General features: G+C 42.7%; 1 protein-coding gene across 5 annotated transcripts in view; it reads left to right on the top strand.

Annotated features, from left to right (window-relative positions):
• The first annotated feature begins 641 nt into the window (after positions 1-641).
• The window catches only part of LOC121553338 (protein bicaudal C homolog 1-B), a 94,968-nt gene continuing 70,861 nt past the window's right edge, over positions 642-24,748 (top strand). For all 5 annotated transcript variants that reach the window (XM_041866376.1, XM_041866377.1, XM_041866374.1 and 2 more), the window contains exon 1: positions 642-1,042. In XM_041866376.1, the coding sequence (XP_041722310.1) occupies positions 850-1,042 (193 nt within the window). In that variant the 5' untranslated portion in view covers positions 642-849. The remainder of the gene's footprint in view (positions 1,043-24,748) is intronic.

The following is a 24,748-nucleotide window of genomic DNA, read 5'->3' as shown; positions in this document are numbered from 1 at the left end:
GGGGTATTGTGTGTAGGTTGATGGGGGGAAAAATAATGTACTTTATACTCGGTACGTTTTCCCTGACACCCAAAAGGACAGAAAAAAATGGCCAATTCACTCATGAAGAGGACATCCCTGGTCATCCTTACTGCCTCTGATCTGGCGGACTCACTAAACTCAAATGCTTCGTTTGTAAATTATGTCTGAATGTTGGAGTGTGTCCCTGGATATCCATTAATTTAAGAAAACAAGGAAATTGTGCCGTCGGGTTTGCTTAATATAAGGAATTTTAAATAATTCATACTGTTGATACTTAAGTATATTTGAGCAATTACATTTACTTTTCATATTTAAGTATATTTAAAACCAAATAATTTTAGACTTTTACTCAAGTAGTATTTTACTGGGTGACTTTCACTTTTACTTGAGTCATTTTCTATTAAGGTATCTTTACTTTTACTCAAGTATGACAATTGGGTACTTCCACCACTGCCTATGATTTTCATATATGATAAGCAATAATGATGATTTGAAAAGGGTTCATTGGGACAAATGATGGGAAGGAATGCAATAAACTACACTTGGGAGGAGTCTCACGTCTTCGAGATGTGCCTGACACGTGAAACTTTTACTTGTGCTCTAGACTTAGAAAAGAAACTGTGGTCGGACTATTATTAGAGCGCCACTCAATGGGGACATCAGAGGGGGCTCGAGGAAACGGTCGAGGAAGAAGTCACTGCGCAACAATGAGTCTGAACACAATCTCGAAGTGATAGATAAAGGGAAGTAGCTTTTACAATCCACAATTTGGTAGTTTACAATTAGTTCGAAACGCAGTGGCCACTGGAAACGTTTCTGCGCAGCGCAATGGCTGCCCAGTGCGACTCTTTGAGCGGATACTTGCAACAGTCGGACCAGGGCTCGAACAGCGAGCGCAGTACTGACTCCCCCGTCCCCGGCTCCGAGGATGACTTGAGCGGACCCCATGCCTTACCAGACCCGGAGTGGACGGAGGAGAGATTTCGAGTGGACCGCAAGAAACTGGAAATCATGTTATTAGGTAGGCCTAAATAAAAAATACAGAAATATGGTGCTCTGTTTTGCTACATTTTAAAAGTTTGGCTACATTTTAAAACATTCCTTTGTTATGGGAATGGGAACTATGCCAACTGTATGCTTCCAAAAACTAATTTTTCCCCTTCATATGGTATTTCTAGATTTTTTTTCTTCACATTCTTTGGCTATATTTCGTGTCTGTCTTGACCAGTAATGTGAAGGCCTGTGTGTTGCTATGTCGCTCGCTTACCTGTTTTTGGTGTCTTCAGAGTCTGTCCGGCTCAAACATTTTTGGGCCATAATTTCAAACATTTCTTTGTAGTTTATGTTGATCACAGAAAGCAAATTACACATTGTGGTTCCCTCTGCTCGGATGGCATTGAAATATAATCAATGTCATACATTTTTTCTAGGATGGGCATAGTCTTCTATAGAAACCTCAATATTACATTCATTAAAACAAACGTTATAGACACGGTAAAATTGTTTATGCAAAACTAGTAATTTAATTCTGACTGAAGTCACGGTCACCTCACATGGATCCATAATGTTTGTGCTATGGTCAGCGGCTGAGAAGCATGAACACGACTCGACCAATAGGAGTCGCTATGAGCACGTGTGTTATGGTCATTACTTAAGTTTTACGTTCGATACCTCAATAGCTGAAAACACTTCTCTCGATGAAACCAAACTATCCTGAAAATATTTCCTGGTCATTGGAAACCTATAACCGATGCTAAGACTTTGTTTATGGTTATTAAACCTACTTAAAAGTGTTTAAGAATACTATTTTGACAATATCTCATGTAGTCTGTATGTGCAATACTGTACAAACCTATAGTCAATGATCTGTCTGAGATACGAAGCGTCTCTGCATCCACTGTTTTCCAGATTGTGATAAAGTTGTTTCCCCTTTCGTAGCTAATCCAGCACAATCTCTGTCACTGTCATGTCAGTGAACAGTTATAGGAGTGACATCAGGTTTGTGTGTGGTCGGTCTCTAAAGAGACCTATGTCCCTTGGAGTGTGTAAATGATGAGATCTCCATCAGTTATTGCAAGACGCATCTTGTAGAAGAAGAAACCAGCATTATGTAACTGAAGAATACTTTTTTATCAATCCCACAAGAAGACCACGAGTTGCCATCAGCTGGAGAAACAGCCAAACAAGGCTGTACAGGGAACATTTAACAGCAGGAGATAATGAACCCAATGAAAACAACCCATGGAAGCTCAGATATCATACAAAACAAGGGGTTTCCTATTCAGCTTGATACAAGACAACCCATGTCTTTGTCTGTCTGGACTCCTTTTTCTCATCCTGTTGGATATCTATTCAGTGGGATTCTGATTGCTCTTCTCTCCCTTGATAGTGTTTTCTTTCATTACAGTACTCTTGATTATAATGAGTTAACCTCTGATGAATGTGTTTCATGCTCCAAATCTCTCCTCTGTGTATGCCCAAGATAATCCATGTCTGTGTGGGTGGACGTTATTATAAAAAATGCCTGTTTAATTGGAGCACATTTATCAAACCTGCTCTGTAGTTAAGTTCTGTGTTTTGAAGTTGAAGAAAAAACTGTTTTAGGTTTTCGGTCTCTCTCTTTCACACACACTTCCAGCTCCTCGTGGTTGTGGCCCCGTTGCTGCTGCGCTGCTCTGCAGTCCTTAAAGCTCCATGTCATCCCTTCCTTTTCCAGGAAAACAACTTAACCAGAGGCCGTCCCTAAACTCAAGTCTCCTGGACATACTGTGTGTGTGCAGAGACCATCTTTTTAACATGTTGTTTTCTAGTGGTTTCTATGATCATGGCAGGAATTCGCCATGTTAACATTCAGCCTGTGGCATGAAGTGAATATTACTCTTTGTTTCCTCTGTGGTCAGTCATTGGCCTTTCTCAATTGGGCAAAAGTCTGTTCTCTCCTCGAGCCCTCCGTCCTCCGTGACCCGGTAAACCGATAAGTGGTGGCCATGTAGGAGCGTGTCAACTCGTTAATAGAGGAACGGAGGAGTTTGCTCCTCTCCTCAATTGCCTCTTCTGGGGGAAGATGCTCAGGTGAATCATACCACTGAAGATTTTTGAAATCCGCCACACCCCCATTGAAACAACTGTTTTCTCGGAGGAGAAAAGCATGCACACATTTAAAAAAGGTACGTTACTTATCCTTTTATCTATAAAATGTCTAGCTCAACTAGCTAAACATTTTTATACCACTTTACACATGTATTTGGAGATTCCAGTTCTTTAAACGTCATTAGCCTAATGACGTTCTAGTGGAGAAGGATAGTCTCATTTCATACAAGCACATTTATTTCCTTGCCTCCTCGATTTACCTTTGACCTTTTTCAAAAGGATGTGAGGAGAGGACGGTGTAGATGACGTGAGGAATTAAAGAAACCCAATTGAGATTGTTTATTTTAATTTTATTTCATCCTAATTTTACCAGGTAGGTTGACTGAGAACACGTTCTCATTTACAGCAACAACCTGGGGAATAGTTACAGGGGAGCGGAATGAGCCAATTGGAAGATTCTCCCAGTGGTTCAGGGTGAGTGATCATCCAACCTCAACCGTGAAACAGCATTAGACTTTTTTATCTACTTCCTCTATACTGGTGGAGTTCCAGGATGTACTCTATCCCATGGGGCTTGCAGACATTTTTTAAGACTGTCTTCATCGTCTTCATCAGTAGTAAGAGCATCCTTGTGTGGTTGTTTTTTTATGCATAATTAACCAATATACAGTATATGTACCTCCAAGCCTGTTTAGGATGCTTTGATTGGTCATTGCGTGTTACCGTCAGCGTTGTAACATCTGTTTTCATTGGAGGAGAGGGCTTTGTTGATGTGGGACTCAATGTCCTGAAGTGGACACAGCCCTTAGTTAAATCATTGTGTGGGAACTTCAGTATATTTTCACTCCAGGTTTTATCATCTGTGACTGTATCTCTGGCCTCCCTTGCTTAGAAACGTGTGTGACCTGCATTATACAAAATGGAAAGGTCCTGCATAAAGCCTTACTAATGTTAAAAGGTGCTTAAAATAAAATGTCCTCCCATCTCAACTTCCACTTTTGAGGATAAGTTTTGGAAGTTATCTTATCTACTTAATTTAGAGTGAAAAAACACCTGTTAGGAATGTGTGTAGGTTTTTATTTTGTGAAGTAATGAGATGTCCTATCTGAATAGCCATATGTAGGTCTCCTCTTGGCTTGCATTGCAGTGTGACTTCTTTCCAATCCTCCGTATATAATCCATTAAACCAGTATCTGGCTGGTGTTGAAATATACAGTATGAGCATCTATTTCCCATGTATGTCAATATTCTCCAACACTCACACACAGAGATCTGCTCTATAGGTCAAAGGTCTGTTTTTACTATCAGAGACATCATATCTCCAATGACTACAGTGAGGGAAAAAGTATTTGATCCCCTGCTGATTTTGTATGTTTGCCCACTGACAAAGACATGATCAGTCTATAATTTTAATGGTAGGTTTATTTGAACAGTGAGAGACAAAATAACAACAACAAAAATCCAGAAAAACGCATGTCAAAAATGTTATGAATTGATTTGCATTTTAATGAGGGAAATAAGTATTTGACCCCTATGCAAAACATGACTTAGTACTTGGTGGCAAAGACCTTGTTGGCAATCACAGAGGTCAGACGTTTCTTGTAGTTGGCCACCAGGTTTGCACAAATCTCAGGAAGGATTTTGTTCCACTCCTCTTTGCAGATCTTCTCCAAGTCATGAAGGTTTCGAGGCTGATGTTTGGCAACTCGAACCTTCAGCTCCGTCCACAGATTTTCTATGTGATTAAGGTCTGGAGACTGGCTAGGCCACTCCAGGACCTTAATGTGCTTCTTCTTGAGCCACTCCTTTGTTGCCTTGGCCGTGTGTTTTGGGTCATTGTCATGCTGGAATACCCATCCACGACCCATTTTCAATGCCCTGGCTGAGGGAAGGAGGTTCTCACCCAAGATTTGACAGTACATGGCCCCGTCCATCGTCCCTTTGATGCAGTGAAGTTGTCCTGTCCCCTTAGCAGAAAAACACCCCCAAAGCATAATGTTTCCACCTCCCACGTTTGACGGTGGGGATGGTGTTCTTGGGGTCATAGGCAGCATTCCTCCTCCTCCAAACACGGCGAGTTGAGTTGATGCCAAAGAGCTCGATTTTGGTCTCATCTGACCACAACACTTTCACCCAGTTCTCTTCTGAATCATTCAGATGTTCATTGGCAAACTTCAGACGGGCCTGTATATGTGCTTTCTTGAGCAGGGGAACCTTGCGGGCGCTGCAGGATTTCAGTCCTTCACGACGTAGTGTGTTACCAATTGTTTTCTTGGTGACTATGGTCCCAGCTGCCTTGAGATCATTGACAGGATCCTCCCGTGTAGTTCTGGGCTGATTCATCACCGTTCTCATGATCATTGCAACTCCACAAGGTGAGATTTTGCATGGAGCCCCAGGCCGAGGGAGATTGACAGGTCTTTTGTGTTTCTTCTATTTGCGAGTAATCGCACCAACTGTTGTCACCTTCTCACCAAGCTGCTTGGTGATGGTCTTGTAGCCCATTCCAGCCTTGTGTAGGTCTACAATCTTGTCCCTGACATCCTTGGAGAGCTCTTTGGTCTTGGCCATGGTGGAGAGTTTGGAATCTGATTGATTGATTGCTTCTGTGGACAGGTGTCTTTTATACAGGTAACAAACTGAGATTAGGAGCACTCCCTTTAAGAGTGTGCTCCTAATCTCAGCTCGTTACCTGTATAAAAGACAGCTGGGAGCCAGAAATCTTTCTGATTGAGAGGGGGTCAAATACTTATTTCCCTCATTAAAATGCAAATCAATTTATAACATTTTTGACATGCGATTTTCTGGATTTTTTTTGTTGTTATTCTGTCGCTCACTGTTCAAATAAACCTACCATTAAAATTATAGACTGATCATTTCTTTGTCAGTGGGCAAACGTACACAATCAGCAGGGGATCAAATACTTTTTTCCTCACTGTAAGTGGGGCTGAGGATATAATCGTTTTTATAGTGTCCTCTGTTTTGCCTGTTTCCCCTGCGGTCTGTATCAGAGGTTTTGAGCTGAAGAGAGTGTGTAAGATTTGAAGTTGGAGGAGAAAAGGGTTGTTGTCTGAGAGAAACAGTTACCCAGAAACACAGTGGGTACATTAGAAACATCATCATGACTACACCGTACATCACCACATTAGAAGGATATATCCACTAACACGCACACTCACTTTGTTTGGCACAGTTCCTTTATGAAGAAATATGGAAATAATGAGCTGAATAGAAATGGTAATACAAGCCCCCCCGTGCAGTGCCTCTGTTGCAGATTATCACAATTTGTTTTGGTGCCCTACTTCTAAATTAAATGACATGGTCAAATTGAAATGCCTTGAATTGGCAGTCAATGGATTACCAGTTTTAAGTCAGTTAATGATTTTAAGTCAGTAAATGATTGCAAAAATCTGTCAGTAACTGTCTGCATCCCTCAAGTTATTGTGTGTTGTTGGTGCAGGAGGAACACTTGAATGTAGTGTAAAGTCCTTTATAGTTCTCTGGTCACATAAACTACCAATCTCATTAAAATTAGTTTTTGTATTCACTAACTTGTGGGAAAACATTTCCTCTTACTCTTCATTTCCAAAACAAATGTGTGTGAATATCTCCATGTATGTGTAGTTTCCATAGTTACAAGCAAGGTAAACAGATGTGTATTTGGCATGTGATTTGGAGACTCGCAATTGGCCTTTGTTTATTAGGGTTACCGTTTTCCTAATAACATTTTATTGTTAATTTTAAGTTAAGTGAAATCTTTGTACAGACTTCTGGTGGCCTACAGTGTACAGACTATGTGTTAGCTGACTAACTACACCCCACTAATTAAATTAATAATTTTCCTGATTGTAACAAATTTTGTTTCCCTCCCCTAAACCTCAGACTATTATCGGGTAGCTGTATCTTAGCCTTGAGGTGGAAAAGTGCTCCTCGAAAGCAAATAGTAAACATGCAGATTTTCTAACCGTACAACGTCACCAAGTAGGCTATGCCTTGCAACATTACACACTCTGTCCGCCAGTAGGGATGGAACTGAGTACATTGATGTCAATGTAAAAAAGAAGCAGACTCACAAACTGTGTCGAAAAAGCAGAAAAAGGGTCCATCTTCTCTCTGTGGCACGTCCACATTCTGTCCTGAAACGGTTGTGTGTGTGTGTGTGTGTGTGTGTGTGTGTGTGGGCCCCCATCCCCGTCTTCCTCCTGGATGCTGAGTAAGAGCTTCAGACAGGAAGTGAGTGTTGTGTGGGGAATGTGCTGCAGGCACCACTCTCTACTGCAGGAGAACACAGGCCTGTTGTTTCAACCTCCAGAACCACATACTGTTAGACCTTGAATGGGTTCATTTCCACGGTCCATAGTCATACTATTAAACTAATGGGCTGTTTTAAGTGGTGTTTACTGTGGACATTACTGGTACTCATCATGGGGGAGCTCAAAGTATGTCAAGTATGTCGCGTAAACCTGAATATACTTTATTGGAATGATACTCAAATGTTTTTTCAATTGGAGCTTTAACAGCATTCTGTACACTGCTCCTCAACATCATGGCAAGCATTCATTATGCCAAAACAGTATGTGATAGAAAGTTATTTAGTTGATTTTCTAAATTGTACTTTTTTCCTTCATCTGGATCTGTGCCTTTTGTGTACTGTAACTCCCCTGTCTTCCAACCTTTCTGAAACAGGCTGATACAATTAAACAGTTATATTCAACTTTGCTTACGCGTTGAATTCCTTCATCCAAAGCATGATGAAGCGTTCAGGAGCTCTAATATAATTGAGCTCTTTTCTTGTGGAAAAACCTGCGTTTCATTACTTGAGAAAATAAAACCTGGAATCATATTTCAACAGTCCGACTTGACTCGAGCTCTCTGACACATTTCTCTGCTTCTGAAACTGTAAATGAGGTGAAATGAATACCTGTTGTTTTTTTTACTTCACTCAGAGGTCTTTTTCTTCCGCTCCTTCAAAGTGCAGATTTACATTCTGTCTGGTTTGCGGCTGCTATAATTTTAAACTTTTTTTGAACTACCACTCTCCCCCCTTTTGAGTGTTGTGTTTATCTTAAGAGGACCTCGGTTCGTGGTTAGTTGTTCTCTCTCTTCATTCAACATTTAGTACAATCTGCTTTTTCTCCACATGCCCTGATTGGAGAGAGTGCTCTTGGTTTGTGGACCTGTTCCTGGCTATTGCTAGAATATTCTTCACTGGGATAAAGGAAAAAGGAAAAAAAGGGAACAGAAACGTCAGTTTGATGGAGATGGGCTGGACGGTAGTAATTTCAAAAAGGCCCTAATTGAGTTACTTTGTTGATTGGATGTGTCAGTGTGGACTACGGAGGACGTTCTTCGAAGTCATCAAGGAATGAATTCCCACACATTCAGATAAAATAATAAATAAAGGTAGATGAAATATGGTTATTTATTTACATTTTAGTCATTTAGCAGACGCTCTTATCCAGAGCGACTTACATGAGCAATTAGGGTTAAGTGTCTTGCTCAAGGGCACATCGACAGATTTTTCACCTAGTCGGCTCGGGGATTAGAACCAGCGATCTTTCGGTTACTGGCACAACACTCTTAACCACTAAGCTACCTGCCGCCCCAGTCAATTGTGAGTGAATCTGGTATATGAATTCTAGAGTAGGCTATTAGCTGTGTTTAGGGTACTATGGCTCCGTCTGTTTTAGTGAGACAGACTCCTCCAGTCCCTCTGATGGAGCAGGATCGTACACTACATACCAGGTACAAGGGGAATGCTTAGTTTGCAAAATGTTTCTAGCAAGTTTGCAACAACTCACCCACAATTCACACATGGGGGGAGATGGGTAGACACCCAGAATGTGATAAAGCATCATTCCTGCACCTCATTCTAATGCCTCTACTTAGCAATTAAACCAACAGACTGACTCAGTGGTTGTAAATAAGTTTGTCTGGGTCTCCTATTTTTTGTTATTTGACTTGTATTTATAGTTAGAAAAAGGACCAATGGATTGTGAGTTGTGTAAGCTTTATGTATCATATTATTTTATTTGATATATCTACTGAGTCCAGGGTCCGTATCCACAAAGCATTTCAGAGTAGGAGTGCTGATCTAGGATCAGTTTAGCCTTTTAGATCATAATGAGTAAGCTACAGTGGGGAAAAAAGTATTTAGTCAGCCACCAATTGTGCAAGGTCTCCCACTTAAAAAGATGAGAGGCCTGTAATTTTCCTCATAGGTACACGTCAACTATGACAGACAAATTGAGAGAAGAAATACAGAAAATCACATTGTAGGATTTTTAATGAATTTATTTGAAAATAATGGTGGAAAATATGTATTTGGTCACCTACAAACAAGCAAGATTTCTGTCTCTCACAGACCTGCAACTTCTTCTTTAAAAGGCTCCTCTGTCCTCCACTCGTTACCTGTATTAATGGCACCTGTTTGAACTTGTTATCAGTATAAAAGACACCTGTCCACAACCTCAAACAGTCACACTCCAAACTCCACTATGGCCAAGACCAAAGAGCTGTCAAAGGACACCAGAAACAAAATTGTAGACCTGCACCAGGCTGGGAAGACTGAATCTGCAATAGGTAAGCAGCTTGGTTTGAATAAATCAACTGTGGGAGCAATTATTAGGAAATGGAAGACATACAAGACCACTGATAATCTCCCTCGATCTGGGGCTCCACGCAAGATCTCACGCCGTGGGGTCAAAATGATCACAAGAACGGTGAGCAAAAATCCCAGAACCACACGGGGGGACCTAGTGAATGATATGCAGAGAGCTGGGACCAAAGTAACAAAGCCTACCATCAGTAACACACTACGCCGCCAGGAACTCAAATCCTTCAGTGCCAGACGTGTCCCCCTGCTTAAGCCAGTACATGTCCAGGCCCGTCTGAAGTTTGCTAGAGTGCATTTGGATGATCCAGAAGAGGATTGGGAGAATGTCATATGGTCAGATGAAACCAAAATATAACTTTTTGGTAAAAACTCAACTCGTCGTGTTTGGAGGACAAAGAATGCTGAGTTGCATCCAAAGAACACCATACCTACTGTGAGGCATGGGGGTGGAAACATCATGCTTTGGGGCTGTTTTTCTGCAAAGGGACCAGGACGACTGATCCGTGTAAAGGTAAGAATGAATGGGGCCATGTATCGTGAGATTTTGAGTGAAAACCTCCTTCCATCAGCAAGGTCATTGAAGATGAAACGTGGCTGGGTCTTTCAGCATGACAATGATCCCAAACACACCGCCCGGGCAACGAAGGAGTGGCTTCGTAAGAAGCATTTCAAGGTCCTGGAGTGGCCTAGCCAGTCTCCAGATCTCAACCCCATAGAAAATCTTTGGAGGGAGTTGAAAGTCTGTGTTGCCCAGCGACAGCCCCAAAACATCACTGCTCTAGAGGAGATCTGCATGGAGGAATGGGCCAAAATACCAGCAACAGTGTGTGAAAACCTTGTGAAGACTTACAGAAAACGTTTGACCTGTGTCATTGCCAACAAAGGGTATATAACAAAGTATTGAGAAACTTTTGTTATTGACCAAATACTTATTTTCCACCATAATTTGCAAATAAATTCATTAAAAATCCTACAATGTGATTTTCTGGATTTTTTTCCCTCATTTTGTCTGTCATAGTTGACGTGTACCTATGATGAAAATTACAGGCCTCTCATCTTTTTAAGTGGGAGAACTTGCACAATTGGTGGCTGACTAAATACTTTTTTCCCCCACTGTTTATGGACAGATCCTAGATTAGCATTCCTACTCTGAGGTGCTTTGTGAATACGGGCCCAGTACTGGCAGTCTGTCAACTCCACTGCAACATTACACATCTGGGAGTTTGTTTATTCATTTATTATTTCACAGTTGCCTGGCAACTGCACATGCCTTCTTCTCCTGTGAAAGAAGCCATTTGGAGATGACAGCAGCCTGCGTTCTGGACAGGAACACAAGAATAAGGGTAGTTTTGAGCTGTTGCCTTTCTAACAGCTTTTGCCTTTCTAACAGCTGTTTCCTTTCTTACAAAGTGCATAAGTGATTACAAATTTAAGAGGGTCCCACAAAAATAACAAATATGGGGGGCTTAAAAGAAATTGGCATGGCCATGGATGTAATGGTTATACTCAGTCTTTCCAACATTAGGTCAGCAGCAGTGACCGGAGGTTGTTGACAACTTGTCTGGCTGTAGCTACTACTTCCGGGGTCCTTCCATCCTTACTGATTTTAGATACAATTGTGTTCATAGTGCGGGAGTCAAGAGCAACTCAGGAACTGAAGTTTAGTGAATGGATGCTAACCTGTTTGATGGTTTGCCAGAGGACCACATAGAGGAAGACTCAATAGTGCTCTGTCCGTATCTGTTTTCTCAAGTGCTGCCAGCAACTTGTCTGTTGAAAGGTGATATACTGGATGGAAACATCACGTCTTTCATCCTGCTCATTTAGAGTTGATTTATTTAAACAGGCTTGTCAATGAAAAATAATGTTTTTGGCAGAAATCATTAGTGTTAAACACATCCTTCTGTTTATCGTCTAAACATTCCATTGGTCCTCTATTATAGAGTTGGATCAATCTTAAACCTTTTATGCCGCCCACTGTCTTATTATTTCTCAGAGAGATTGATGGGGATGGCAAGATTCAAGAGGCGTTGTATTGCATGCAACACGGTTATATGATTTCACCAAACTTGTCTTAAGCAATAACTCAAGTGGTGCGTGCGTGGTTTGGGCATGCATGCAGGTGTTGTGTGTGTTAAAAAAAAAAATGTAAGACTCCCCCCAGGTGTACTGTCAGGTCCATGTTGAATCAGCTGAGAGGTGCTGACGCTCATAGTGTTCTGCTTGAGAGCATCTGGTGGGTGGAGAATCATGGCGAGAACATCCCGCTCTCTCTATATTCCACTACGTTCTATCTGGGAGTGGTAGTAGTTCATTCAGACTTGTCCTAAGGGGCTATTTCACACAGCTGGCCTAAGGACTTAAAGCCAGCTAACTTTCACAAGTACATGCAAGAGAGTTTGGACAGACATTTTGGAAACCTGAAATTTGGACAGCGGTTCAAAACAAAAACCATTTGGCTACAGCCTAAGGCAGTTCCACCTCGGTTTTAATATGCTGACAGTGATTTCCTTGTCTCTGTGATATATTGGCTGTTGGTAATTTAACCACCATAAGCATTTACCTTGTATTAATTTACAACGGTCCTTCTCTTTTCTCGTTTTAAACCAGTGATTACTGGTCACCATTTTAAACCAGTGATTACTGGTCACCATTTTAAACCAGTGATTACTGGTCATAGTATCTTTTCCTGTTTGTGTCAGAGCAAAGATAGTTTTATGTGTTTTGCTTTAGTTCTAATGTCCATAAACATACTGTAAGTACCAAAGCCTTGCTCTAGAGTCTACACCCCAATGTCCTAATAGCTCTGTGCTAAAGTCACTCTGTTACTGCTGTCTCGCCAGGCCTAGTGATTTAGCTGGAGCTTTTGGGTTTTTCTCACTTTTCATGCTCCAAAAAACTCCAACCATCATCTAAATTCTTTGTGTGTTTTCTTTTTGTGCCGTTTTAAACTTTTTTGAACATAATGTTTTCGCCATCGTTTCTTATGACCGAAAAGAGCTTCTGGACATCAGAACAGCGATTACTCACCTCGAACTGGACGAGAATTTTTTTCTTTAATGAGTCGGACGCAAAGGATATACTGCTCCTCCCGGACCAGGCCCAAATCCCGGTCATTCGCATGTAGAGGAGACGCCGTTACAGAGGTCGTAGAGCCTGGCAAGACTGTGTCGGCGAGTGGATAATCCGCCTTTACCCTCCGTTCTGGGGCGCAATCTCTAATATTAAGGAAGTCTCAAGGTTTTGCCCGCCTGAGTTAGAATACCTCATGATAAGCTGTAGACCACACTATTTACCAAGAGCGTTTTCATCTATATTCTTCATAGCTGTCTATTTACCACAGGAAGTACCAGTGACACGCTCAATACGGAAGTGGTCCGATGAAGCGGATGCTAAGCTACAGGACTGTTTCGTTAACACAGACTGGAATATGTTCTGGGATTCATCCGATGGCATTGAGGAGTATACCACCTCAGTGACCGGCTTCATTAATAAGTGCATCGACGACGTCATCCCCACAGTGACCGTACTTACAGTACATATCCCAACCAGAAGCCATGGATTACAGGCAACATCGGCGATGAGCTAAAGGCTAGAGCTGCCACTTTCAAGGAGCGGTACACTAATCCGAACACTTATAAGAAATCCCGCTACACCCTTGGACGAACCATCAAACAGGCAAAGTGTCAATACAGGACTAAGATCAAATCCTACTACACTGACTCTGATGCTCATCGGATGTGGCAGGGCTTGCAAACTATCACTGATTACAAAGGGAAACCAAGCCGCAAGCTTCCCAGTGACGCAAGCCTACCAGACGAGCGAAATGCCTTCTATGCTCGCTTCGAGGCAAGCAACACTGAACCATGCATGAGAGCACCATCTGTTCTAGACGACTGTGTGATCCCTCCGTAGCCGATGTGAGTAAAACCTTTAAACAGGTTAACATTCACAAGGCCGCAGGGCCAGACGGATTACCAGGACACGTACTGAGAGCATGCGCTGACCAGCTGGCAAGTGTCTTCACTGACATTTTCAACCTCTCCCTGACCCAGTCTGTATACCTACAGTGGGGAGAACAAGTATTTGATACACTGACGATTTTGCAGGTTTTCCTACTTACAAAGCATGTAGAGGTCTGTAATTGTTATCATAGGTAAAAATCACATTGTATGATTTTTAAGTAATTAATTTGCATTTTATTGCATGACATAAGTATTTGATACATCAGAAAAGCAGAACTTAATATTTGGTACAGATTTTCTATTGGGTTCAGGTCTGAAGACTGGCTAGGCCACTCCAGGACCTTGAGATGCTTCTTACGGAGCCACTCCTTAGTTGCCCTGGCTGTGTGTTTCGGGTCGTTGTCATGCTGGAAGACCCAGCCACGACCCATCTTCAATGCTCTTACTGAGGGAAGGAGGTTGTTGGCCAAGATCTTGCGATACATGGCCCCATCCATCCTCCCCTCAATACGGTGCAGTCGTCCTGTCCCCGTTGCAGAAAAGCATCCCCAAAGAATGATGTTTCCACCTCCATGCTTCATGGTTGGGATGGTGTTCTTGGGGTTGTACTCACCCTTCTTCTTCCTCCAAACATTGCAAGTGGAGTTTTGACAAAAATAGAGCTTTTTGGTCTAATCAGACCACATGACTTTCTCCCATTCCTCCTCTGGATCATCCAGATGGTCATTGGCAAACATTGGCAAACGGGCCTGGACATGCGCTGGCTTGAGAAGGGGGACCTTGCGTGCGCTGCAGGATTTTAATCCATGACGGCGTAGTGTGTTACTAATGGTTTTCTTTGAGACTGTGGTCCCAGCTCTCTTCAGGTCATTGACCAGGTCCTGCCGTGTAGTTCTGGGCTGATCCCTCACCTTCCTCATGATCATTGATGCCCCACGAGTTGAGATCTTGCATGGAGCCCCAGACCGAGGATGATTGACCGTCATCTTGAACTTCTTCCATTTTCTAATAATTGCGCCAACAGTTGTTGCCTTCTCACCAAGCTGCTTGCCTATTGTCCTGTAGCCCATCCCAGCCTTGTGCAGGTCTACAATTTTATCCCTGATGTCCTTACACAGCTCTCTGGTCTTGGCCATTGTGGAGAGGTTGGAGTCTGTTTGATTGAGTGTGTGGACAGGTGTCTTTTATACAGGTAACGAGTTCAAACAGGTGCAGTTAATACAGGTAATGAGTGGAGAACAGGAGGGCTTCTTAAAGAAAAACTAACAGGTCTGTGAGAGCTGGAATTCTTACTGGTTGGTAGGTGATCAAATACTTATGTCATGCAATAAAATGCAAATTCATTACTTAAAAATCCTACAATGTGATTTTCTGGATTTTTGTTTTAGATTCCGTCTCTCACAGTTGAAGTGTACCTATGATAAAAATTACAGACCTCTACATGCTTTGTAAGTATGAAAACCTGCAAAATCGGCAGTGTATCAAATACTTGTTCTCCCCACTGTACATGTTTCAATCAGACCACCATAGTCCCTGTGCCCAAGAATCCCAAGGTAACCTGCCTAAATGACTACTGCCCCATAGCACTCACATCTGTAGCCATGAAATGCTTTGAAAGGCTGGTCATGGCTCACATCAACACCAGAAACCCTGGACCCACTCCAATTCGCATACCGCCCCAACATATCCACAGATGACGCAATCTCTATTGCACTCCACACTGCCCTTTCCCACCTGGACAAAAGGAACACCTACGTGAGAATGCTGTTCATTGACTACAGCTCAGCGTTCAACACCATAGTGCCCTCCATGCTCATCACTAAGCTAAGGATCCTGGGACTGAACACCCTCCTCTGCAACTGGATCCTGGACTTCCTGACGGACCGCCCCCAGGTGGTGAGGGTAGGCAACAGCAGATCTGCCAAGCTGACCTTCAACACGGGGGCCCCTCAGGGGTGCGTGCTTAGTCCCCTCCTGTACTCCCTGTTCACCCACTACTGCGTGGCCACGCACGACTCCAACACCATCATTAAGTTTGCAGAGAACACGACGGTGGTAGGCCTGATCGACGACGATGAGACAGTCTATAGGGAGGAGGTCAGAGACCTGGCAGTATGGTGCTAAGAAAACAAACTCTCCCTCAACGTGAGCAAGACAAAGGAGCTGATCGTGGACTACAATAAAAGGAAGGTCGAGCACGCCCCCATTCACATCGACGGGGCTGTAGTGGAGTGGGTCGAGAGCTTCAAGTTCCTTGGTGTCACACATCACTAAAGACCTATCATGGTCCAAACACACCAAGAAAAGGGCACGACAACGGGAAGAGGGCACGACAACGCCTATTCCCCCTCAGGAGGCTGAAAAGATTTGGCATGGGTCCTCAGATCCTCAAACAGTTGTACAGCCGCACCATCGAGAGCATTCTGACTGGTTGCATCACCGCTTGGTATGACAACTGCTCGGCATCCTACCGCAAGGCCCTACAGAGAGTAGTCCGTATGGCCCAGTACATCACTGGGGTCGAGTTTCCTGCCATCCAGGACCTCTGTACCACGAAGGCCCAAAATGTTTTCAAAGACTCCAGCCACCCAAGTCATAAACTGTTCTCTCTGCTACCGCACGGCAAGCGGTACCGGAGCACCAAGTCTGGGACCAAAAGGCTCCTTAACAGCTTCTACCTCCAAACCATAAGACTGCTGAACAGTTAATCAAATGGCTACCTGGACTATTTGCATTGACCCCATTATTTTATTTGTATTGATTCTTTTTTTGATGTTGCACTGACTCTCTTGCACAGGCTCAATGCACACTCACTGGACTCCTCTAACCACACACTCACACATACTACACTGACACTCCAACACACGGACACACACATGCATATTGACGCCACACACACACACATACATATACACATTCACATTCCTTCACACTCTTCACATACGCTGCTGCTATTCTGTTTATTATCTATGCATAGTAACTTTACCCCTACCTTCATGTACATAGTGGGGAAAAAAGTATTTAGTCAGCCACCAATTGTGCAAGTTCTCCCACTTAAAAAGATGAGAGGCCTGTAATTTTCATCATAGGTACACGTCAACTATGACAGACAAAATGAGGAAAAAAAATCCAGAAAATCACATTGTAGAATTTTTAATGAATTTATTTGCAAATTATGGTGGAAAATAAGTATTTGGTCAATAACAAAAGTTTCTCAATACTTTGTTATATACCCTTTGTTGGCAATGACACAGGTCAAACGTTTTCTGTAAGTCTTCACAAGGTTTTCACACACTGTTGCTGGTATTTTGGCCCATTCCTCCATGCAGATCTCCTCTAGAGCAGTGATGTTTTGGGGCTGTCGCTGGGCAACACGGACTTTCAACTCCCTCCAAAGATTTTCTATGGGGTTGAGATCTGGAGACTGGCTAGGCCACTCCAGGACCTTGAAATGCTTCTTACGAAGCCACTCCTTCATTGCCCGGGCGGTGTGTTTGGGATCATTGTCATGCTGAAAGACCCAGCCACGTTTCATCTTCAATGCCCTTGCTGATGGAAGAAGATTTTCACTCCAAATCTCACGATACATGGCCCCATTCATTCTTTCCTTTACACGGATCAGTCGTCCTGGTCCCTTTGCAGAAAAACAGCCCCAAAGCATGATGTTTCCACCCCCATGCCTCACAGTAGGTATGGTGTTCTTTGGATGCAACTCAGCATTCTTTGTCCTCCAAACACGACGAGTTGAGTTTTTACCAAAAAGTTATATTTTGGTTTCATCTGACCATATGACATTCTCCCAATCCTCTTCTGGATCATCCAAATGCACTCTAGCAAACTTCAGACGGGCCTGGACATGTACTGGCTTAAGCAGGGGGACACGTCTGGCACTGCAGGATTTGAGTCCCTGGCGGTGTAGTGTGTTACTGATGGTAGGCTTTGTTACTTTGGTCCCAGCTCTCTGCAGGTCATTCACTAGGTCCCCCCGTGTGGTTCTGGGATTTTTGCTCACCGTTCTTGTGATCATTTTGACCCCACGGGGTGAGATCTTGCGTGGAGCCCCAGATCGAGGGAGATTATCAGTGGTCTTGTATGTCTTCCATTTCCTAATAATTGCTCCCACAGTTGATTTCTTCAAACCAAGCTGCTTACCTATTGCAGATTCAGTCTTCCCAGTCTGGTGCAGGTCTACAATTTTGTTTCTGGTGTCCTTTGACAGCTCTTTGGTCTTGGCCATAGTGGAGTTTGGAGTGTGACTGTTTGAGGTTGTGGACAGGTGTATTTTATACTGATAACAAGTTCAAACAGGTGCCATTACTACAGGTAACGAGTGGAGGACAGAGGAGCCTCTTAAAGAAGAAGTTACAGGTCTGTTAGAGCCAGAAATCTTGCTTGTTTGTAGGTGACCAAATACTTATTTTCCACCATAATTTGCAAATACATTCATAAAAAATCCTACAATGTGATATTCTGGATTTTTTTTCCTCAATTTGTCTGTCATAGTTGACGTGTACCTATGATGAAAATTACAGGCCTCTCTCATCTTTTTAAGTGGGAGAACTTGCACAATTGGTGGCTGACTAAATACTATTTTCCCCCACTGTATTACCTCAATTACCTTGACTAACCCGTACCCTTGCACATTGACTCGGTACCGGTACCCCTTGTATGTAGCCTTGTTAATGTTATTTTATTGTGTTACTATTTTTCATTTAGTTTATTTAGCACATTTTTCATACTTTTTAAAAACTCTGAATTGTTGATTAAATGCTCGTGAGTAAGCATTTCACGGTAAGGTCTACACCTGTTGTATTTAGCGCATGTGACAAATACAATTTGATTTAATGCCAAATGCCTCCAGTCACCCAATACACAGTCCATACAGTACCACTGAGTTAGTCATCGGTGGGCTGCTTCCAAGAGGGTTTGTGGTTCAAATCCCAGTTTGGGTTTTATGCCCTAACGCATTGCTAAATCCTTATGTGACAGTATGACACTTCTTTTTTTTCACTGTCCAGTAGAAAACGTTGACATGTCAAGCTAATGAGACCCCTGAATCACAACAGTTAAGACTTCAGTTTGAGAAACTATTGTGACATACTACGCACATTTGTTTCCTGTCCCCCATTTTCTATATGATTGTTATAAAAGGATTCATTCATTAGACTAGCTGAAAGTGTCCACAGTCCCCATCACGTTGCCCTAGTTTTTTTAAACAAATTGGTCCTTCTATACTGTCCATTTGCCATGCTCTCTCGGTAATGCAACATAGCACTTTCTTTCCCTATTAGTCTCATTCGCCTCATCCCTTCCTTACCCTCTTAAAGGTGGTAGATAAATGTCTTGGTGGATATTTCAGGGTCTGTGTATCTCTGTTCCTCGTTGTGATCGTATGTGGAATGAGGCCATAATTCTACAGCTCCAACACTGTTTACATTCCTCTTACCCTCCAAAACAAGTAAACATCTCTCTCTCTGTACACATAATGGATACCAGGCTAAATACATCTGTCCAGGCTCGTGGTGCATCCTCCATACTGCTAACTGGAGCTGTTTTATAGTGACAGGACTGATGCCTTGGTTAAGATAAGGTGAAGTATGTAGTATCTAAGTGTTGAACTAATGGGTGTGGGGGTTTGATTCATTAGATCCTATTTGATGGTTTTTGGGAAATGGCAACATAGATTACTACTCACCCCAGACATATTGGTTGCAACATCCCATTTGTACTCCAAGGTCTCAATGTTGAAACCCATAGATTCCTCCTCTTTTAACCTAATCCTCATTTATCCCACTCACTCATTTTTCATTTTTTAAATAGAAGCAACTCTGATACTCTGCTTGCCTGCTGCAGTACATAGTGGTGCCAATGTCATTATGAAACTCATGAGATCTTCTGTTATTATGTAACGCGCTGGCATATAACGATAACATATTACTTTATGCTGTCACGAGTATGCCATAACAGATCAGCATATCCAAGGCCGTCAAGACGGCTAATGCCAATATAAAGCAACTGATTTAGACAACTGTGACATGTTGTAAGACTCAGCTGAAGTACTGGTGTTCTCCACCCCCATAACATACCCCAGAGGTTCGTGGGGCGCCCACCTGTCCCTCCCCTGGTTCTCCCACAGCCCGTCTGCACGCCATGCATCTGCTGACAGGATGTTTTTCACTCCTTGCATTGCCCTCATGTCATTTTCTACAGATGTTTGCTAAAGCAGGAAAATAATCCTGCAGCAACAGGAAATGTGGATTATAATTAATGGACATTTTTGTTGGGGTTGATTCATTTTTCGTAAGGGAAAATCAAGTCTGAAATTTCAAAGTGGAAATCATAAACTTCAGAAGCCTTTAAACCGCAAATACACTACATGTTTTACATTTCCTGCAACAGGGTAGGGGTGGGCGATATGAAAAAAAAATCATATCACGATATTTTCCACTGTCCGGACGATAATTATATAATATCACGATATACTGTAAAAATAAAAAATTGTATGAGCCCTTCAAAGTTAATAAATGACTAAATATTGTTTTTAACCTTATAGAAACAGAAAGGGGGCATTGCACAGTTTTTTAAATTATTATTTGTGGTAAACCTGTGCAAACATGAAACATAAACAAAGGTATATGAGTTAAATAAATATGCAGTAACATTTTATGAAAAAATATTTAAAGTAGTCAGGATGTAAACTTTTTCCTGCCAAATATAAGGGGTGCAGACTTTTTTCAGCATAACACCGGTCATTATGAATTCAAGTTGTAAACCTTTTCAAATTAACTTCAAGCATTAACCAGACAGTCTGTATGTTTCTCAGTTCTGCATGTAACAATTCACTGCCTCCCTCTTCACAAGTTCCGTGCCAGGAACACCAGCCTATTGACAGTTTCTGGCTTCAAAGTTGCCCTGTGGCATGTGACCACATTGCCCCCAGTGCTAAATGCTCTCTCAGAGGGCGAACTTGTGGCAGGGATGCATAAGTATTTCTTTGTCAGACAACTCAATTGTGGGAAGTTGGATGCGTGAACTTGCCACCACTCCATAGGATCAGCCTCACTGTCTGCTGCCATCATCAGAGTGTAGCTGTCCAGCTCTTGCTCGATGACCTGTCTCTGGTTTTCTTAAAGAAGCTCCCAAGGCTCTTCTTGGACTTCTTTGCTGATTGTGGAGCAGTGGCAGCTTCTTTCTCTCTCTCACTCTGGTCCTCTTCAAAAGAGAAGTCTCCCACGGCTGTGTTCCCTACCAGGAGGGCTTCTGTCTCGGAGGCAGCTCTCACCTTCACCTCCACCAGCTTCTCAGTGATCACGTAGGTGGTCTTGAACCTTGGGTCCAGAAAGGTAGCCATGGTGAGCAGCTCATCTGTTTCAGGGTAAGTGTATTTGTCATTCAGGTAATTGAGGACCCTCATCTTAATCTCTCCGGTCAGTTTGGCTTTGCCCTCATTTGATTTCAGAACCTCCGTCTGGAACAAATGGAGGACCGGGTGGGGCTTAAGTGCTGCTGTGATAGATTCAAAGACCTCAATGTCTTGCCAGGAGGGTGCAAGGTGATGTGTTTTTTTGTCTGCTGCCAGGACTGGTGTGATGGCCTTTTCCTGCTCCAGGACTCTTTCCATCATCTGCAGTCGAGATCCCCACCTTGTTGGGGATTCCGTGATGAGCTTGTGGAGGGGCAGGCTCAGTTTGTCCTGTGCACTTGTCAGGGCTTTCTGCTTCTTCCAACTATAGGAAAATGTGCTGACCACTTTCTTGCACACTCCTGTGGCCCTGGAAACCCGAGGTTCGTTTTGGACACTCCTCTCTGCAAAATAAAAAGGTGAAAAATAATTACATATGAATCACAATTATTCAATAGAAATAACAGCATCTGCTGTAATTAAAACAATTTACAGCATGGACACTGGACATGATTACAAATGTAATCCATCTATAGATTTACAAACAACTGTTGTGATTAAGAGAGCTATGTTGCTTTAGAAAACGGGATCATTTATTGGGAAGGCTATTATTGAAAGAGAGGATAGATTCATATATTGAAACCGTAGGCTAATGTATCAATTATAAATAAAAGCAATGTAATCCATGTAATGTTTGGATATTGCACACATTTACAAATATTCTAGATTTGCATAGCTGTATATATCCGGCTTAACGTATAAGAAGGATCAGGCAGTCCCGTCTGGACTACTGCAACTCGCTGTTGGCTGGCCTCCCTGCCTGTGCCATTAAACCCCTACAACTCATCCAGAATGCCGCAGCCCGTCTGGTGTTCAACCTTCCCAAGTTCTCTCACGTCACCCCCCTCCTCCGCACACTCCACTGGCTTCCAGTTGAAGCTCGCATCCGCTACAAGACCATGGTGCTTGCCTATGGAGCAGTGAGGGGAACGGCACCTCTGTACCTTCAGGCTCTGATCAGTCCCTACACCCAAACGAGGGCATTGCGTTCATCCACCTCTGGCCTGCTGGCTCCCTTCCTCTGCGGAAGCATAGCTCCCGCTCAGCCCAGTCAAAACTGTTCGCTGCTCTGGCACCCCAATGGTGGAACAAGCTCCCTCACGACGCCAGGACAGCGGAGTCACTCACCACCTTCCGGAGACATTTGAAACCCCACCTCTTTAAGGAATACCTGGGATAGGATAAAGTGTTCCTTCTAACCCCCCAAATTGTAAAGTGGTTATCCCACTGGCTATAGGGTGAACGCACCAATTTGCGAGTCGCTCTGGCTAAGAGCGTCTGCTAAATGACGTTAATGTGCCCTTGAGCAAGGCACTTAACCCTAATTGCTCCTGTAAGTCGCTCTGGATAAGAGCGTCTGCTAAATGACTAAAATGTAAATGTAAATGTAGTCAGCTCTAACTTTAAACAGAGGAGATAAGGAATACAACAGTTATTCTGCATTTTATGTTGTTGTGTTTGTGACGTTATATTTCTACCTAGCTCTGTGTGTTTTGGACGTTGAAACTTACCAATAGCAATGTGTAGCCTGTGTCCGAAACACCCTAGTCTTGTCCATTTGTTCAGCTCCAATGCTTTGACCATGTTTGATCCGCTGTCGGTAGTCATACATACTTGACGCGACTCCTTCAAGCCCCAGGATGAAAGTGCCTCCCTCAGCCCAGCTGCAATTATTTCTCCCATGTGGTCGTCAGGGAAATAAGAGGTCTGAAGGCATTTGCTTTGCAGCTTCCAGTTGTCCTCAATGTAATGAATCGTGAGGCTAATGTATGGCTCTGTGGTCCGGCTTGACCATAAGTCAGCAGTGATAGAGAAGAATGCGGCGTTACGGATTTCGTTGGCAACTCTGTCCCGACATTCTGTGTAGAGTTCTGGCAGACATGTTTTGCTGAAGTATTTACGGCTCGGGATCTCGTATCTTGGGTCTAGAGTTCGAATCAACTTTCTGAAACCGTCTTTCTCCACAGTTTGAATTGGTTCCATGTCTTTCGCTATGTGATACGTAATTGCACTCGTTATCTCATTCCACTTCTTGCTCTTCTTGTCATAGGGAGTACCACTAATGAATGATGCCTTGAGTGACAGCTGAGTGCGGGTCTGGCTTGAAGATGTGTTGTGACTTGCTCCGCTGCTCCGGGGGTTTGTTGCATTCTGGTAGATTCTTCATATTCGCGCACATGCAGGGTTTTCAGGTGGTGAAAAAGATTGCTGATGTTTCCACCTTTGGCTAGAACAATGCGTCAACACAATTTACACAGTACTGTTTGTTGGTCGGATATCTTAAAGCCAAACCAGTTCCAAACGACATAGGAGGCCCCCTTTTTTGGAACCAATTCTTCCTCGTCCTGCAAATCAACCTCAATAGCGTTATTTTCCTTATCTTCAGTCATCCTCAATGCTTGATTTTCAGACACTTTTGCTAACGAAAGGAGTTTACTTCACTAAATGTTAGCTTACTCTGCAGTTGTGCATGCTTTTTTGTTGACTTTGATTGGCAGGCAGATTGCGTGTAACGTCCATGCTTGTAGTTTATTTATTTGCTAAAAAAGGCTATGTTTATAGTAAAAGAAACAATTTGAACTAGCCCAATAGGCTGTATCATTCGACAGACATTTTGAACGAAAACCCCCCGCCTTATTTCATACATTAATTTATCATGATATGCACGATATGGCAAAATCCATATCATGGCACAACGTCATACCGGTATTCACATTCATACCGGTATACCGCCACCCCTACAACAGGGTGATCAAATTAAGATCCTACATCTGTACACTACTGTCTCCACTCATACTCCATCAAGAGAGATTCATTTCAGTTCCTCTGGCTGGAAAGGCTGTTTTGTGTTCCATATACAGTACGTGTTAATGTTATTATTAAGGAATGTTAGAAAACACTTTGGTTTGTATTCATCCACTGAGAATGAGTTGATGAAGTGCAACACATCATACCCACTTGTATGATTGGTAGGCCTTTTATGTCAAAGCATCTTCAACAGTGTTGCTGTTTTATGACAGTTTTGCATAATTTCGTCCCTATGCCAGAGAATGTTTTTATTTCTCTGAATGACTTCATAATAGGAGGATGGAGTACGTACATTTCAATGGCCAATAACTTCAAACATGACCGGCCTGTTGATCTAGTGGATGTACAGCGTAGGGGATTCAGAGGCATTTATTGTTCGACTTCGGAGTATTTTGGTCCTCTGGTCCTTCTCATGCAGTACGGATGTTGTTCACGTTTTATTCCAGACTGTTTTTAATTCGGGACTGGCAGAGGACGATCATTTTTAGATGGATGTGCTTTTGTTTAAATAATATAATTACTGTCACTGAGATAGTGGCTTTCCTTCTTCCAGGGCCTGGGTTTTGACCCCTGTTGTAAATTCTGATTGTACTACTTGAATAAAAACTAAAATGTTGTGGACATTGAATTTTGATTAACAAATTGTCTCATTGAGAACATGACAGAACATAGTTTTTGTGTGCTTTATTTGTTTCTCGTTTCTGTGTGTCATGAAGAGCTGTAGGCTAAATCTCAAAATGCTAGGCTAAAGTACACCTGCTGCTATGCATGTCTCCATTGTCCCAT

Source organism: Coregonus clupeaformis, chromosome 37 (assembly GCF_020615455.1).
Source record: "Coregonus clupeaformis isolate EN_2021a chromosome 37, ASM2061545v1, whole genome shotgun sequence".
NCBI classification, from domain to species: domain Eukaryota; kingdom Metazoa; phylum Chordata; class Actinopteri; order Salmoniformes; family Salmonidae; genus Coregonus; species Coregonus clupeaformis.
This window is presented reverse-complemented; position numbering and strand designations above follow the sequence as displayed.